At 38.7% G+C, this 19,018-nt stretch overlaps 1 protein-coding gene across 7 annotated transcripts in view; it reads left to right on the top strand.

Annotated features, from left to right (window-relative positions):
- Positions 1-19,018, top strand: part of THADA (THADA armadillo repeat containing) — a 224,949-nt gene that overhangs the window by 8,738 nt on the left and 197,193 nt on the right. For all 7 annotated transcript variants that reach the window (XM_034659058.1, XM_034659059.1, XM_034659057.1 and 4 more), the window contains exons 8-15: positions 1,119-1,306; positions 4,346-4,440; positions 5,933-6,153; positions 8,106-8,812; positions 10,419-10,570; positions 13,773-13,928; positions 14,647-14,769; positions 17,348-17,471. In XM_034659058.1, the coding sequence (XP_034514949.1) occupies positions 1,119-1,306; positions 4,346-4,440; positions 5,933-6,153; positions 8,106-8,812; positions 10,419-10,570; positions 13,773-13,928; positions 14,647-14,769; positions 17,348-17,471 (1,766 nt within the window). The remainder of the gene's footprint in view (positions 1-1,118; positions 1,307-4,345; positions 4,441-5,932; positions 6,154-8,105; positions 8,813-10,418; positions 10,571-13,772; positions 13,929-14,646; positions 14,770-17,347; positions 17,472-19,018) is intronic.

Genomic DNA, 19,018 nt, shown 5'->3' with positions numbered 1-19,018 from the left:
TAGGGGGTGACAAGGATAGAAGCTGGGACACCAGTTAGGAGGCCATCGCAGTAATCCAAGGGAGAGATGAGAGTGACTCAGGCCAGGAGTAGCAGTGGAGGTGGTCTGATTCTGGATATATTTTTAAGATAGGACCAATATGATTTTCTTACAGATCGGGTAGCGAAGAGAGAAGTCAGGGATGATGACAGAGTTTTTGTAGGGCAGAGATCCCAGCAGGTGGAGCAGGTTTGGAGTTGAAGATGAGTTCATGTAGCTTGAGATGTCTGTTAGACATCCAAGTGAAGATATTGAGTAGAAAGTTGAACATACAAGTCTGGGATTAGCAAAAGAGGTTCAGGTTGGAGATAGAAATTTGGGAATTGTCAGCGTATAGATTATAATTTAAAGTTTACGAGCTAGATGAGATCAGCATCAAGAGAACAAAGTAGCTGGACCAAAGAGGGAGAGTAAAGACTGAGTTGTGGAGAGCGGTAACATAAAGAGGTTGGGGAGAAGAGGATGAATTAGCCAAGGTGTCTAGGAAGGAGGGGTGGTGAAGTAGGAGAAAATGGTGGAGAGTCTGGTGTCTTGGAAGCCAAGTGAAGAAAGTGGATCAAGGTTGAGGGAGACTTCAAGTTTAGAAATTGTGGCATTCTTGGGACGCCTGGGTGGCTTAGTCGGTTAAGAGTCTCCCTTCGGGTCAGGTCATGATCCCAGAGTCCTGGGATCAAGTCCCACATCAGGCTCCCTGCTCAGTGGGGAGCCTGCTTCTCCCTCTGCCGCTCCCCTTGCTTGTGTTTTCTCTCTCTGACAAATTAATAAATAAAATCTTAAAAAAAAAAAAAAGAAATTTTGTCATTCATTCTTGATCTTTTACTTTTACTCTAAAAAAAGAGAAGTGAGATTAGTCACTAGCTGAGAAGGAGGAAAACGTTAAGGTAAGAGTGTTGAAAGTTTGCGGTTAATGTCGCCATAGTTGGAATATTTATGGGAATGGAAGAGAAAGGTGTATACATGTCTAATATAATCTAAAATGAATTTTGGCCCTTTGAGGGATGTTTCTTTTGCAGAGGGATAGAAATGGGGACATTATTATGTGAGGTTTTTTTTGTAATAATGTTTTTTCTTCATTATAGAAAATTCGCTGGAAATCATATAGTTCAAACGCAGTTAATGAATGACTTGTTGGTAGGCACTAGAGTTTCAGTGATGTTAGTGCAGAAAATACAAGACTTTCAGAGAATTCATTTGAAGACTTCCAGTTCTCCCACATGGCAAAGTATGTGTGGATTGCTGAGTATTTTCACCAAGTTCTTAAGCGATGGTAAGTGTAAAACCATAAAAATGATGATTATAATTGAGTGTCATTCAGCTTTTGCTAATAATGGTACGAAATGTTCGATACTCAGCTGAGATGTAGGACTTCTTCTCCCCCAGCCCCTTAAAACGTGAATAAGCCCTGGATTATGAGGTTTTAATGCTTTTTCTTTCAAATGTACCAGTTCTATAAGGGGTAATGTTGAAGGACTTTTCTAAATGTGTGTGTGTGCATTGTAAAGAAGAAAACCTAACCGTCTTAGTGTTGAAAAGCCACAGACTTTAAATGGCAAAAGAAAATTCTTGATAAGAAGAGATTTCCAAATTTGAATGGAAGATATGGAAAGGTGACTGTAACCCATACATTTCTCCTTAGCAGCAGGCATTATCCTCAAGTAATGACAGTAGTCCTTTTGGGGGGGTGGTCATTGTTCCCCCCTTATATCTCTGATATATTGCTTCTATCCATATGAACTGTGTACTGGGAAGTCAAATAGTTAATGAGAGGAAGTCTCTCTTCCTAAAAGTATTTCAAATAATAAAATATAATGAAATGGTAGAATATCACCGTTTTGTAACCTGCTGAATTGATGGAGGCATTAAGCGTCAGCAACTGCTAACTACAGAAATGAAAACCAGACAACATGTGTCCCTTAGAGTCTTGCTTTTACTGCCTATACTCTTCCCAAAGTGACTGAACTTGAGACTGATCTCTAGGTCACCTGCCAATTTACAGGAATTACAGAAGATGGAGGAGTGTGTTGAACTGCATTAGGACGAAGCAAACCCACATCCAGATTGTGGGAAACTGCAGATCAAAGGCCAGAGCTCTTGAATAGAGACATTGTAATGAAATGAAAAGGATGGAGAGGGCACCTGTAGAATAAAAGGCACTTAAAAGATATATCAGATTTTTTAAAAAATAGGCAGGATTAAACTACACTATCTAGGGATGCACATTTGATTAATAAGACTTTAAAAATCAGGAAGCCATTACTTTGGAAGTCACGAAAATGCTTACTCAGGGTGAGAAGGGGGTGTGGTTGGGATGAAGCACATGGATGAGCCTTCTGGGCTGGGTGCCTGAGTTCAATTTCTCGCCTTGGATGCTGGGTACGAAGGTGTTCACCTTCAAATAATTCATTAAGCTATACACTTGTTTTAGGTGTTTTCCTGTATCAGGAAAACAGTAAGATTACAGTAAGATTAACAAAAAAATGATACTTAACATGTAAGTATTTACAAAAAGTTAATTATCTTTTTACCCTTTACCTCGCGTTCTCTATGATCATGAATGCATGAATATTAACTTATTAAAAAATTACTGGGATCGGTTTAGAGCTTTTGTTTGTAAAGAACAGTAACTGACTCTGGTTTTGCTAGGCTAATGGGAAAAAAATAGTACCTCATTGTTTATATGTTTTGAAACCTGGTAACTAGCTATCTTGTCTGGATTATTTATTTACCTTATCTATCTATCTATCTATCTATCTATCTATCTATCTATCTATGTATGCATGCTAAGATCTCAGGGAGTTATTAAAAGGAAAGGAAAGTTACTTTGAGACACAATTTATAGACATCTTCCCAGAGAATATTTGCTTCTTAAAAGAGGACTTTGTTGGGGCGCCTGGGTGGCATAGCGGTTAAGCGTCTGCCTTCGGCTCAGGGCGTGATCCCAGCGTTATGGGATCGAGCCCCACATCAGGCTCCTCCGCTATGAGCCTGCTTCTTCCTCTCCCACTCCCCCTGCTTGTATTCCCTCTCTACCTGGCTGTCTCTATCTCTGTCGAATAAATAAATAAAATCTTTAAAAAAAAAAAAAGAGGACTTTGTTATTCTTATCAAAAAAAAAAAAAAAAGACTGGTGAAATGCAGGGAAGACCTGATTTTAATACGAGGCAGCCTCTTTTCTGAACAGTTGATGGTGTCTGTCTAGTGCAGTTCTTCCCCAGGGTTTTACAGCTTCACGTATCAGTCAAGTGTTTGGCTGCAGGTAACAGAAAACCAAATTTCAGGGACTTCAGCATATGTCCCTTCCCTCGCCCCCACATCACAGAAGTTTAGAGGCAAGTGATCCCGAACTGCTGTATGTGGTCTAGGACCCAAACATTTCTGCCTTTCTGCCCGGCTGTCCGAAAGCATGTTGGCTTTCACACCCACGTTTGTTGCCTCATGGTTGCCATTTGACCGCTGTAGCTCCACACATTATGTCTGTAGGTAAGGCAGGAAGGAAGGCCAGTTGCATCTTTACCTTTAATCAGCAAAAACAAAAGTACCCAAGTACCTGCTTACGTTCCATTGGCCTGAACCCTCATGGCTACCTTTAGTTGCAAGGAAGATTGGGGAAGCAAAGTACCCTGCCTTTGGCTGAGCACGTGGATGCCCCAGTCACAGTCACAGTTCTGTTAGCAGGGATAAAGTGCAGAATGGAGGTTTAATAGGTAGTTTATGGTACGTATTTATGGTTCTTAGTCCAGGTTGAATAATTCACCGTATTTGGTAAACTCTCTCACAAAACAGAGGCTGATAGAAGACAAGGAGAAGATAGCAAGCCCAGATTGGTCGCGTTGGGTGTAGTGATAGCAAAGTTTGCAGTTAGCGCTGATGCAGGCTTTTTACATAAGCCCTGAAATCACGTTAAGACAAAGTAGTACATGTGGGGGTTGGGATGGAGAGGCATCAGTGCAGGGGAGACAAGTGGTATTGCTGCTAGATGTGCTGGGGGGAGAGGAAGAGAGAGTGGGGGTTAGAGGAGAGAGGAAAGAATCCTGTTTATTAAGCATTTAGGTGCTGGGCATAAAAACGTTATATGCATTTAAACCTTATAAAAACTGTCAGATGGGAGTTATATTTTCTCATTTTACAGAAGAGAAAGCTGGGTCCCTGGGAGGTTAAATAACTTGCCCAAGGTCTATTCAACCTAGGAAATGGTCATGCTAGAAATGGCATCTCGGACTATCTGACCCTGCACCATGTACTTTTTCCACTGGATCATAATACCCATTGTCATTTAATACATGTTCTCTCCTTTTTTGCCAAATAGATGACCTCTTACAGACCATTCAGAGTACGTCTGGATTAGCTGTTATTCTTTTTATTAAGGCTATGTTTCATCCACCTGAAAAGATTCCTGATTTGGTGAGTGCATCTCCTTTGTAGAATTGTACTTTATTGATAATTAGACACGTTTTAAAAATCTTCTTAAAGAAGTGAATTAAAAAATTTCTTTCTGCATAGTCAGAATCTTTCTGGTGATCTGTTTCTCTTACAATAAGAGACAGTCAAAAAATGCAAAAAAAGCAGAAAGAAGACAATAGCAGTCATCTATAAATCCATCTTACAAAGATAATCTCAACATTTTTTTGGGTATATCTTTCTAGTTTGTTTCTAGTGCTGTTTGTTCAGTTCCATCTCTCAGTATTATAAGAGATAAAATATTAAAAGTATTAAAAGTATGCAGAGATTAATGTATAGATACATGAAGTCATTGCTTTTTGATAAATATGTCCTTTTGATTAAGAATAACCCAGGGATGCCCGGGTCGCTCAGTCGATTAAGTGTCCAATTCTTGATTTCAGCTCAGGTCTTGATCTCAGTTTTGTGAGTTCAAGCCCTGTGTTAGGCTCCATGCTGAGCCTAACTTAAAAAAAAAAAAAAAAAAAGAGGGGCGCCTGGGTGGCACAGCGGTTGGGCGTCTGCCTTCGGCTCAGGGCGTGATCCCGGCGTTACGGGATGGAGCCCCACATCAGGCTCTTCCGCTATGAGCCTGCTTCTTCCTCTCCCACTCCCCCTGCTTGTGTTCCCTTTCTCGCTGGCTGTCTCTATCTCTGTCAAATAAATAAATAAAACCTTTAAAAAAAAAAAAAGAATAACCCAAATGTTGTTCTTTATTTTTATTTCACTTGTTCATTTACAATAGATTTATTTATTTGAGAGAGAGCAAGCATGAGCAGGAGGAGCAGAGGGAGATGGAGAGAGAATCCCAAGCAGACTCACTACTGAGTGCGGAGCCCAATGCAGGGCTGGATCTCACGACCCTGAGATTGTGACCTGAGCTGAAACCAGGAATTGGATGCTCAACTGACCATGCCACCCAGGCACCCCCCAAATATTGTACTTTAGTTGGGAAGCATGTTAGAATCAATTTTTCAGTGTATTTGGTCAGATGGAAAGTATAATTGATAATTTGGGCTATAATTCTTATATTCAGTACTAGCAGGTTTTTTCTTCCTTACTGTATTATCTGGAAACTTATTTTAGCTATTTACCTGACTTTTTGCAAAATAGATGTGTACTCTTCTAGGCGATCACACAAAGTATTTATTACTGGATAAAATTTAGCAATTTGATTTCTAAGATCACCTCTAAAAAGCATTAGTTAAGCTCATCCACCTGCAGGTGGCGATATGTTTTGCTGTACCAGTACCTTCCAACCAGCAAAATGGTCCATGTACTTTGATTTAATTTTTTTCCCTTTTGATATAATTTCAGCACTTGTGGCTTCTCATCTTTAGGTTCAGTTATTTTTCCTACGATGTTTCAGGGGAAAGGGAATTTTGGATTTACATTTTGAAATATCTGAAAAATTTTAGAGGCTTTATAACATGTTAGCTCTGTTATGTTTTTCCAGATTAGTAGTTTGCTTCTCCGTTCAGTGGACTGCACCAGCATCCCCGACTGGTTTTTGAACTGCTGCAGGAGGCTTTGTTGTACTGATGTCTCGCACTCAACTCTCTTATTCCTGTGTCAGGGGACACTCACCATGTTGGACTGGCAGAATGGGAATATGGGCCTGAGTGGGGAGGCCCTGCTCTTGAATATTGTGCATGCTTTGTTTACCTTGAGTTCACAGTGAGTTTTCATACTGTTGTCTCCTATTTTGTTTTGCTTGTCAGACATTTCAAAGATGGCAACTGAAGTAGCATACTTAGTAATTTCATGAAAAGTGCTCAGGAAAATCCTGAATTAAAAGGAAGATAACAGGGACGCCTGGGTGGCTCAGTCATTTAAGTGTCTGCTTTTGGCTTGGGTCATGATCCCAGGGCCCTGGGATTGAGTCCCACATCCGGCTCCTTGCTTATTGGGAAGCCTGCTTCTCCCTCTGCCTGCCGCTCCCCCTGCTTGTGCACACTCTCTCTCTGTCAAATAAATAAAATCTTTAAAAAAAAAGGGAAGATAACCTGTAGGCAGTGAAATAGATATGAAAGTAGAACAAGAGAAGATGAGATGATGAGTGGGGGGAGAGAGTTACAGATATTATTGGTGCAGGTGAACCTGTACTGAACATTTCTAATGTTAATGTTAATGTGTAGTCTCTAATGCTGCATTTTAGTTTCTGAACAACGTCAATATAGGTAATTCAGTATGGGCCTCACATGTCTGATAAATAAGATAAGAAATCTAATGTGTTGAGTAGCTAAAGTGAAGTTAGAAAAGTAAATGCTAAAATTTAAGAGTATATTGCTAATAAGCACCTGAGACAAACTGTAACCAGCTCTTTTGACTTCATTGGATTGTGTTTTGTGGGGTTTTTTTGGTGTCTTTTTCATAATGCCTGAAAGTGATCATGTGCTTAAAATGTCAAACCATAGGTACAACTTAATAGTAATGAATATGTAGGTAAAGGAAGAAAAGTACAGGTTCTAAAATAATTTTTACATGTTTTTCAGTTTATGTATATGTGAAAACTGCATTTTTTTGAAGATTTTATTTATTTGAGAGAGAGAGAGAGACAGATAGCAAGAGAGCACAAGTGAGAAGGTAAGGGAGAAGCTGACTCCCCACTGAGCAAGGAGCCCTATGTAGGACCCATTCCAGGACCTGGGATCATGACCTGAGCCAAAGGCAGACACTTAACTGACTGAGCCACCTAGGTGCCCCGAAAATTGTGCATATTTTAAAGGAATGTAAAAATTATTTTTTTAAGGGGGAGAGGGGCAGAGGGAGAGAGAATCTTTCGTTTTGTTTTGTTTTTAAAGATTTTATTTATTTATTGGACAGAGAGACACAGCGAGAGAGGGAACACCAGGAGGGGGAGTAGGAGAGGGAGAAGCAGGCTTCCCTCTGAGCAGGGAGCCCGATGCAGGGCTTGATCTCAGGACCCTGGGATCATGACCTGAGCCGAAGGTAGACGCTTAACGACTGAGCCACCCAAGCACCCCAGAGAGAGAGAATCTTAAGCAGCCTCCACGCCCACTGCAGAGCCTGATGCAGAGCTTGATCCCAGGACCCTGAGATGACCTGAGCTGAAATCAAGATTTGGATGCTCAGTCGACTGAGCCACCCAGGCACCCCTCTCAGTATGCTTTAAAACACCTGTGAAACCATCATCAAAATCAAAATAACATTTCCATCACTCCCAGAAGTTTTTTTGTGTGCCTTTTTGGAGTATTTCTATAAGATGAAAAGATTCATTTATAAATTTGAGATTTGTTTTGGCCGTGTTTGTAATTTTTTATCATTGTAAATTTAGTAATTATTGAATTTTCTGATCATTTTTGGTCTTTTATATTTTTTTTTTAAGATTTTTTTTTTTTAATTTATTCTACAGAGATAGAGACAGCCAGCGAGAGAGGGAACACAAGCAGGGGGAGTGGGAGAGGAAGAAGCAGGCTCATAGCGGAGGAGCCTGATGTGGGGCTCAATCCCATAACGCCGGGATCACGCCCTGAGCCGAAGGCAGACGCTTAACCGCTGTGCCACCCAGGCGCCCCTGGTCTTTTATATTTTTAAACTCTAGATAATTATAAAATGAAATTTCTGTTACTAGTCGGTTTATAATAACGTGGTTCATTTTTCTTCAGGATCAAGGAATCAACTCTGGAATTGTTTCTGTCTAGAATTTTGGCATCCTGGACTAATTCAGCCATACATGTCCTTGAATCAAGTTCCCCAAGCCTAAAGGACAATCTGAATGGGAATTCAAGTATAGTTCAGAGACTTTTGGAATATGTCTATACCCACTGGGAACATCCACTGGATGCTTTGAGACACCAAACCAAAATTATATTCAGAAATATTCTCCAAATGCACCGGCTCGCTAAAGGAAAGTCAGACTCTGAAGCGCCAGGTTTGGCTGCCGATCGTTTCATCTGTGATCTGGCTGAAAGTCTTCTGCGGTTGGAATGGCATGTTAAAGGGAAGTATGCATGCCTTGGCTGTTTAGTAGATTACATAGGAATTGGACATATTTTGGCACTAGCTAAAACTATTCCATCACAAATCTTAGAGGTGATGGGAGACCAGTCCTTGGTACCTTATGCAAGTGACCTCTTAGAAACCATGTTCAGAAATCACAAGAGTCATTTGAAGTCCCAGGCTGTCGACAGTACTTGGATTGATGAGTGGCATGAGACTTGGGTTTCTCCTCTCCTTTTTATACTGTGTGAAGGAAATCTGGATCAAAAATCTTACGTGATCGATTATTACTTGCCAAAATTATTGAACTGTAGCCCTGAAAGCTTAAGCTACATGGTAAAGATTCTTCAAACTTCTGCTGATGCTAAAACTGGTAAGAAAAGGAATCATTCTTTTAGTAATTTCCAATTAAGATGTTTAAGGGTAGGTAGCTAGGCAGATGTGGACCATATTCAAATTTAAATATTACCACTTTTGTAAATATTAAAAGAGGGTACGAACGATAGAGATTTCAGATTGAGACTAATGTTCCTGTCCAGAGCAGAGTAGAGTTTTTTTAGACTGAAGTCATTTCTACAAGCTGAGGATTGATTCCAGTTATGATTATAAGGTTCCCTTTATTACTAGTTTTAATTCATTTTGCCAAGTTCTTATTTGTTAGGTTGTCAGACTGGAATAGAAGTTTGAGTGTTTTATATAAGTTGCTTATTCTAGTGATTGAAACAGTAATTAAGAATTGTTTTAGGCAGCGATCAAGATAGGTAAACTGGCAGTAGCAAGTTTTTGTCTCTGGGGAAGAGACCAAAAAATATAGATGTGTGACCTCAAGAAACAACTGTCTGTAGTCATTTAGAATAGGGGTAAACATTCCACTGAAACTCAGTAACCCTGAAGGAATCACTGCATTAAAGCATAATTCAATAATTAATATATAAATGATGATCCTGACTTATGTGAATCTTAAAATTACTGTATTCTGTTTAACAAAGCAGGAATATGTACCCAATATCACAGTTTAAGAATATTTACAACAAGGGGTGGCTGGGTGGCTCAGTTGGTTAAGTATCCAGCTCTTGATTTCAGCTCAGGTCATGATCTCAGGGTCATGGGTTCGAGCCCCACTTTGGGCTCTGTGCTGAGCGTGGAGCCTGCTTCAGATTCTCTCTGTTTGCCTCTGCCCCTCCCCCAACCTGTGTGTGCATGGGTGCTCTCTTTAAAAAAAAACTCAAAATAATTGAAAACCATGAGATAGCTGGAAAAATCTGATTCCTATACACAAAAATAAAGGATTATTTGTAGTTTTTTTCCCATTATTTGTAGTTTTTAACAACAATTGTTCTTGCCTTTTTGAGAAGCCATCTAAAGTTCAAGATTCATGAATCTGTTCTGAAGTAAGGCAGTCTCTGTTTTTATATCCATATTCCCTTTGAGCCAGGCTTCCCTGTTCTGTTAGTATGGCTGATGTCTTAGCCTCCAAAAACATCAGGCTCCTTGTAATCCTCCTTTTACCTTTTTTACTAGGGAGAAACAGTAACCCCAAAATATGCAGAGAAGTTTAGTGTTTATTTTTAGAGAAATAATGATATTTAGCCACTAAAGTGTTTTTCCTAATTTTGGCTGAAAGTCAGTTTCGTTATCTTACTGTTTTAAATATTTCTCTGCCTGATATTTTTTCTCTCCTGAATCACTTCATTTCTAAGTGCCAAAAAAAAGGTAAAAATAGCAAAAAATAATGATTTCTTTAAATTAACGTAAGGGGATTATACTTACTTGAAATTGTTGACACAAGAACTGTCAAATCCTTTTCAATAATGATTATTTTATGATAGGAACTTTCATTCATGTTAGAATTTAAAATATGATTTTTATTTCTTGAAATACAATGTTAGTTGCAAAATGAAAATTGTGGCAGTTGTTACATAGCACAGTAGTTGTCTGTGTTATTGTGCTTCTGTGACAACAATTTTTTCCATCCTTAGGGTCTTATAATAGCAGAGGGGCTCTGGGAGCTTTGATGGCATGTCTGCGAACAGCTAGAGCTCATGGACATCTTCAGTCTGCAACTGATGCCTGGAGGAATCTCGTGTCCAGTGCAAGAATAAAACAAGGCTTAATTCATCAGCACTGCCAAGTAAGTAAACAAAATAGCTGGGAATTTCATACATGCAGCATGTCTCTGATTTATTTATTCAGTTAGCAGTCCAATATAGAGGGCCCTGTGTTGAGCTCAGCACTGTTTTAAGAGATCCGGAGGGAGGATGAATTTGAAAGTGTAAAGTGTAGGGGTGCCTGGGTGGTTTTGGTTACGTGTCTGCCTTCGGCTCAGGTCATGATCCCAGGGTCTCTGCTCATCAGGGAGTGTACTTCTCCCCCTGCCTCTGCCACTCCCCCTGCTTGTGCTTTCTCTCTCTCTCAAATAAATATATAAAATCTTAAAAAAAAGAAAAGAAAAGTGTAGACCTTGCATTTGGGCTATTTAAATTTTAGTTGAAGGCATAAGAAAACCTGCATAAAACACCTGGAAGCTCTTAGAAAACAATACAGATACAAGTGCTCCTTTATGCACGAGGATTTGGCAGGCTGAGAACAGAGCAGGCAATTGTTGATTAGGAATGTATGAGATGTTATTAAAGGAGAGGAAGCATTGGAGCAGCACACAAAATGGGAGAACACTAGAACTGATCAATGAAGTCAGTCAAGTCACAGGGTAGGAAATCAATGTACAGAAATCTGTTGCTTTCCTATACACTAATAACGAAGCAGCAGAAAGTGAAATTAAGAAAGCAATTCCATTTAGAGTTGCACCAAAACCAATAAAATATCTAGGAATAAATTTAACCAAAGAGATGAAAGACCTGTACTCCGAAAGCTGTAAAACATCGATGAAAGGAATTCGGGACAATGCAAAGAAATGGAAAGACATTTCATGCTCTTGAGTTGGAAGAAATATTGTTAAGATGTCTATACTACCCAAAGCACTCTACACATTTAATGCAGTCCCTATCAAAATACCAACGGCTTTTCTCACAGAACTAGAACAAACAATCCTAAAATTTGTATGGAGCCCACAAAAGACCCCAAATAGCCAAAGCAATCTTTTTTTTTTTCTTTAAAGATTTTATTTATTTCGGAGAGAGAGAGAGAGCAAGAGAGAGAGTGCAGCAGCAAGAGGAGGGGTTGGGGGGGTGGGGAGGAGGGGTGGGCAGAGGGAGAAGCAGACTCCCTGCTAAGCAGGGAGCCTGATATGGGGCTTGATCCCAGGACCCTGGAATCATGACCTGAGCTGACGGCAGACACTTAACCAGCTGAGCTACCCAGGTGCTCCTAACCAAAGCAATCTTGAAAAAGAAAAATAAAACTGGAGGTATCACAATTCTGCATTTCAAGTTATATTACAGAGTGGTAGTAATTAAAACGGTATGGTGCTGGCATAAAAGTAGACACAGAGATCAATGGAATAGAACAAAAAACTGAGAAATAAACCCACAATTATATGGTCAGTTAATCTTTGATAAAGGAGGGATGAATATACAATGGGAAAAAGACAGTGTCTTCAATAATGGTGCTGGGAAAACTGGACAGCCACATGCAAAAGAATGAAACTGGACCACTTTCTTTCACCGTACACAAAAATAAAGTCCAAATGGATTAAAGACCTAAACCATAAAAATCCTTGAAGAGAGCATAGGCAGTAATCTCTCTGACATTAGCTGTAGCAACATTTTTCTAGATATGTCTCCTGAGGCAAGGGAAACAAAAGCAAAAATAAACTATTGGGACTACATCAAAATAAAAAGCATCTGCACAGCAAAGGAAACAATCAAGAAAACTAAAAGGAAACCTACTGAATGGGAGAAGATGTTTGCAAAAGACATATCCAATAAAGGGTTAGTATCCAAAATATATAAAGAACTGATACACCTCAATACCCAAAGAACAAATAATCCAATTAATAAATGGGCAGAAGATATGTACAGACATTTCTCTAAGAAGCACATCTAGGTGGCCAACGGACACATGAAGAGATGCTCAACATCACTCATCAGGGAAACGTAAATCAAAACTACAGTGAGATATCACCACATACCTGTCAGAATGGCTAAAATTAAAGCCATAAGAAACAAGTGTTGGCAAGGATGTGGAGAAAAAGGAGCCCTTGTGAGCTGTTGGTGGGAATGCAAACTACTGTAGCCACTGTGGAAAACAGTATGGAGGTTCCTCAAAAAATTAAAAATACAACTACCCTATGATCCAGTAATCCCACTACTGGGTTTTTACCCAAAAAACCCAAAAGCACTAATTCAAGGGGATACATACAACATTATTTACAATAGCTAAACTATGGAAGCAGCTGTAGTGTTTATGGATACATGAATGGATAAAGAAAGGGTGATATATATATATATATATATATATATATATACATATCACCCTTTCTTTATCTATTCATGTATCCATAAACACTACAGCTGCTTCCATAGTTTAGCTATTGTAAATAATGTTGTATGTATCCCCTTGAATTAGTGCTTTTGGGTTTTTTGGGTAAAAACCCAGTAGTGGGATTACTGGATNCCATGTGATCTTACTCATATATGGAATTTAAGAAACAAAACAAATGAGCAAAGGAAAAAAACAGTCACAAAGAAACAGACCCTTAACTATAGAGAACAAACAGATGGTTACCAGAGGGGAGGTGGTTGGGCAGATGGAAGAAATAGGGGATAGGAATTAAAGAGTACACTTATGATGAAGAAAAAATAAATAAAATGATTAAAAAAAACCAAACACAAAACAAGGTCTGGAGGAGGATTCAGGATGTTGTTGGGCAGGAGTAGAGTGTTTGGTCCATTTTATGGAGGCCTCCGATGGTAGGCTGGAGACTTCAGATTTCATTCAGTTGGTAACTGGGAACCAGAGCCATTCTGCCTTCAGCAGGAAGTAGAATTAATGGCAGCTGAGATGAGTTTCCAGTGTGAGAGCAAAAAGAAACCAGGAGCCTGGTTAGGTGTGCATGGCAGTAATCTAAGAGTGAGGTGATGAGGTCCTGGGGTAAAGTAGAGAAAAAAGAATGAAGTTGAGCATTACCATGAATTAAGAATCTGTAAGATTATTGACTTATGAAATACCCAATTTACATATTTAATAAAATAATTTTACATGAGTTATAACCCCAGGATCTTTGGGATGAGGGAACCTTTCTGAAGTTTACATGGGTAAACTGAGGTTTACTCTTTTTCCCCCCTTTGGTAGCTTGTGTAAATAAACGTGTCAAGTAGTCTGCGATTTGCTTATTTCATTGAAAAATTAACATTTTATTGCTTGATGTGTTTTAGGTACGGATAGATACATTAGGCTTGCTTTGTGAAAGTAATAGAAGCACAGAAGTCGTTTCCACGGAAGAAATGCAGTGGATTCAATTCTTTATCACCTATAATCTTAACAGTCAGTCCCCAGGAGTGCGACAACAGATTTGCTCTCTTCTTAAAAAGGTAGAATTTCTCATCAGAAAGTACAGGAAAGTGGAGAACGTTGCTCTGCAGATCATTTTTGAAAAGAGCCCTGATTTTGGGAGAGTGTGCGGATAATGGTCATGGCATCGGACTGCCACATCCCTTCATGGCCCATCTGTGAGGCATTCTGTGATTCCATAGAGTTTATGTTTGAGACTCAAGCCGAGGATATAAAGTCCTTTCATTTTGGTGTAAAATAAATCAAACTTGAGCTCTTTTTTTTGGAAAGAAAAAAAAACGTAGTGACGGATCTTTCAGGGTGAAAGGTATTTTAAGAAAACTTTGGTGAGAGGAGGAAAGATCCCCTTGCAGTTTTATCATTTAAGGGCCTCATGAAATGGTCATTGTTGACTGATTCAACTCGACTTAACCATATGCCTCCTTTATGGGATGAGGAATTGGGAGAGTATAGAAGTGAATATATTTTTAGTTTCATGCCAACATAAAGGAAATAGAACTACAATTTAATGACTGTGTATTCTGGTTTGCAGTGATATTTTGTTTTTGGTTTTAAAAAATATGTGTTAATTTTCTGTCAGAGAGAAACACTGTAAATATTAAGAGTTTAGAAACCAGTACTCTCCTTGCTTGAAGTTTTAGTCTAAAGAATTTAGCACATTTGTCCTTTGCCTTTTTTTAGACTGACATTTAAGATTAATGTGGCTTACATATGCTTCATTTTTCTTTTTCTCAAAAGTTGTTCTGTAGGATACAGGAAAGTTCTCAGGTGCTTTATAAACTGGAACAAAGTAGAGCCAAACATGAGCCAGAGAATGAGTTAACCAAACAGCACCCTTCTGTTTCTTTACAGCAATATAAGGTAGGTGATCTATTTCTAGACATATGGGTATTTAAGAAACATGGAACAATCATGAATAAATGTTAAAGGGACATACATGGAAGTCTCTTAGTGAGTAGTTGTTTCTCTGCTTTTTTCCTTCAAGGTGGGTTTTACATATTCCTAATGGTGCTTTGGTACTTCTCTTGAGGTACCCTGAGTCGTGGAACCAGGGCTGGACTTGAGGCCTGTTACAGAATAACAGTGATGGGTTAATCTCCGTCCTTGTACAGCTTAATGTGGGCCCCGTGAATTTAGTACTTTAACAAGGTAATTGCTGGCCTTGAACTCCTCCACCCCTCCCCAGGGTAGAAGGTTGCTATCTCTGGGCCTGCTTCCTCTTTAGACTAATATGACTTACAGTGGCTTGACATTGGTGCGTCCTGGTCTGTGGCCTAGTTGTGGAGGTACCTGTCCATCCCATTTTGGAGGGAGCACAAAGAGTACGGCTCGGTTTTAGGGCACTGTGTTAATGGGATGAATGGAACCCCAGATAAGAGCAGTGCCAGCATGGGCCAGAGCTCAGCTTGATAACCTTCCATTTCTGTCCATCAGAACAGAATGAGTATTTCACTGGACCTTACTCCAAATCTAGCCTCTTGGAAGCAGAAATCTTATTGTCTTCTAAGACCCGGATAGAAGACAGAGCTCATCTATTGTATTTCACTTAAGGAAACAATTGTAATAAATTAATGTTACATTGAAGCCATGAAACACACACTACCTACTCTAAGCATTAGTATGGGGGGCCCTTGGTTTTCAGTTTTATATTCAAAAGGTAAAAAAATCATCTATAGAAGAATATTCCTATACCAAGGCTGAAGTTAGCTTCATCTTTGTAAAATCCCAACAGTGACAACCTAAACTTGAAGGACATGGTTTTAGTCCCATTTCTGCCACTGATCAGTTGGCTTATGTGATGAGTCTGTTCAACTGTAAGTGGGATGAATAACCTCTCTGAAAAGGCTGGTTTTGAGGATTAAATGAGAAGGCTGTCTGTACATTCTAAATCACCCTTAAAAGCCTAGCTGGGGTTCATTAAAAGCGACGAGAGTGTATTCTGAGCACTTGCTTTGTGTGTGGACAAATTAGTTGTTTTTTAGCCTTTCTTAGATCATTGCTAGACAATCTAAGAAAACACAGCCCTTTTGCTTCTTTTTGCAAGGGGTAAAATGACATTTGTGAAAACCGAGTTAAGTACTTAGAACACAAAACTGATGTTGTGGATTGACATTCTCAACTTTCACGTGTACATGGTTTCTTAGTTTGACTTTGTGAATACATGTGTTTTTGAAAACTAGCCCTTTAGAGTCTTAATCTGAGTCAGTCTCATAGTTCTGATATTTCCTCCCAACTATAGTCATCTGTGGCTTTTGGAGATTGTGACTTTGGCCCTAAATTACTTATCTTCATCTTTATAAGAGTGGGTGTCATGCATAGTGTATGGTCAGCTTGCTGCCAATCAGTAGACTAAGTCCTGGGAGAGAAGGGGAGGCCGTTAATTGGAAAAGATGTCTTCTAGTCTAGTGAAGGAGATTATTCCATACCTAAATAACTAATATTATTAGCTTGAGTACTTTTAAATTTACAGAATGCTCATTTAAATCTTTAATAACAAAGCTGTGAGAGATGTGAGATGCTTGAGAATCACATCTTATAAGTTTTCTGGTTTTCTGTATAGAAACTGTAATAATAGTTATTGTTTTCACTAGAGAAAAAAGACTTTATCTTGGATTAACTATTTCCATTCTTTTTTTGAATTGCATTTTACTAAAAGTTTCCATTTTTTTTTTATCATTTATATAAACAGAATGGTAGAGCAAGAGTCTTAAAGGGGAATATAGAAGACAATGAAATAGTTGAATCTTTCTATGAATTGTGTCATTATACTACATTTATCAAGTATTGTACTTACCATATTTATCAAGTAGCCTGTATTGGATTTTTTTTGGTTATTTAAAAACTTAAAAAAAATATACATGCCTTTGATGCCTGAATATCTCTGGTGAAGAAAACCAGTATTCATATAGCTTTAGCACGGATCTTACTTTCACCAAAAATGGGTGCTGGGTACTGGATTTTCCTGTGTGGACTACGATGGAAATTCTACTTCTTGTTGACTGTACAAAGGTAGGGTTCATTGAAGTCATGATATAGCTTATGGTCAAGGGTATCAATCTGAATTGTCAAGCGAAGTAAATAACTAGTATTTTTTTTTTAAACATTTTATTTATTTATTTGAGAGAGAGAGCTAGAGAGAAAGAGAGCACACCTAGAGGGAGAGGAAGGGAGAGAAGCCGACTCCCCGCTGAGCAGGGAGCCCGACACGGGGCTCGACCCCAGGACCCTGGGATCATGACCCAAGCCGAAGGCACACGCTTAACTGACTGAGCCACCCAGGCACCCCAACTAGTATTGTTTTTAAAAGTCTTTCCCCTGTTAATTAAAAAAGAACCCCACTCTTAAAGGTGTTACTTTGAAAATAACTGATTATGAGTTAAAGGTTACACTTACTGTAATATCTTTTTCTTTTTCTTTTTTTCTTTTTTTTTTTTTTTAGAATTTCATGTCATCCCTTTGCAGCCGCCTTTTTGAAGCACTGTTTCCTGGGTCTTCCTACCCAACTAGATTTTCAGCTTTAACCATTTTAGGATCAATAGCTGAAGTTTTTCCCATCCCAGAAGGTAAGCTTTTTTTTCCTGCAAAACACATACTTTTTCAACATTTTGTTTTACTTTTTTTAGTTTTGTTGTCTTTTGTTTAGGTTCTTATGGGAGGTTTTAGTCTCAGTATGTAATTCTTACTTGGACATAATTAAATTTGTCAATAAAGGACATAAGGCTGAGAAGTTGTTTTCAGTGATCATTATTTCCCAACCCAAAACTCCAGTTTTCATGGGTTATGCTTATTATGAGAAGTGTCGCTTCTCTCAACCCCCAATTCATGTGTTGCTGTTTGAAGATAGGGTACAATCTGTTCTTTAGGTTTTAAAATTTTAAAAAATAATAGTTTCTTTATGTATAGCATTCCTCAATGAGTCTTTGTGGCTAAAATGTGGTTTCCCTTATATGCTGTCAGTTTCATAAGTCTCAGTCTAGTTTCAGAAAGACAACATGAGGATGTCATTTCCAGGCATTCTGGTTTAGTGATACCCTTTATTTCTCCCGTGGGGTACCCAAGAGGACAAACATTTAACTTCCTTCTGAGTTGGTTTTTTTTCCTTTTTGACAACAAATAGTTCTTTTTATCTCTGCACTGGAGTGTGTACGTTTTGATGTGGATTTCTTGTTTGTGCTCAGTCTTCCTTGACTGTGGTCAAATAGAAAAATACCCTGCTCAGCTGTTCTGTTGGAGGGGATGGCCAGAGGACCAAAGAGCTTTATGCTATAGTTGCCTTGTTATTATTATTACTACTATTTTTAATTTAAATTTGTAGGCAAAATGTAGTTTTTTGGCAGGGAGGAGGAGAGTTTTTGTTGCTAATACAGCCTTGCTTTATTTGAAGAACACCATTTTTTTTTCAAGTTTTTATTTTGAAAAGATTCAAACCAACAACAGCGAAGTTTCAAGAAGTTTGTGAATAGCCATGTACCCTCTACCTCAATTCATCAGGTGTTAATATTTTGCTGTATTTGGTTTCTCTCCATTTCATTAATTTTCTAACCATGACACAATGATTAAATTCAGGAAATTTAATGTTGACAGGATGCTATTATCTAATATATAAACGATAACAAAATTTGCCAGTTGTCCCAAACAGTGGCCCTTTTTTATAAAGGGAAATTTTTACTGTGATCTGGGAACCAATTCAAGATTATACATTGCATTTCGTTGTTACGCCTCTTTAGCCTCCTTTAACCTGGGAAATTTTTTATTTCATGACATCAACACTTTGGGAGAATGCGTCTCCATTTGGGTTTACCTTATTGTTTCCTCATGACTGATTCAGGTTGTCCATTTTGTATAGGAATATTGCATAGGTAATGTGCTGTTCTTCTCAGGACACCGTATCAGGAGGTACATGAGTTTGGTTTGTCCTGTTATTCGTGATGATAAATTTGATCACCTGATTAAGATAATAAGTGTGGTAGGCCGAAAGGCAACCTACAAAGGATATCATCAAATCCTTAGAACCTGTGAATGTGAACCTTATGTAGAAAGGGGGCCATTGTAGCTATGATTAAATTAAGGATCTTAAAGTGAGATAATCCTGGATTATCTGGATGGGCCT

Source organism: Ailuropoda melanoleuca, chromosome 4 (assembly GCF_002007445.2).
Source record: "Ailuropoda melanoleuca isolate Jingjing chromosome 4, ASM200744v2, whole genome shotgun sequence".
NCBI lineage: Eukaryota > Metazoa > Chordata > Mammalia > Carnivora > Ursidae > Ailuropoda > Ailuropoda melanoleuca.
Note: the sequence above shows the minus strand (reverse complement) of the source record. Positions and strands in the feature narration are given on the sequence as shown.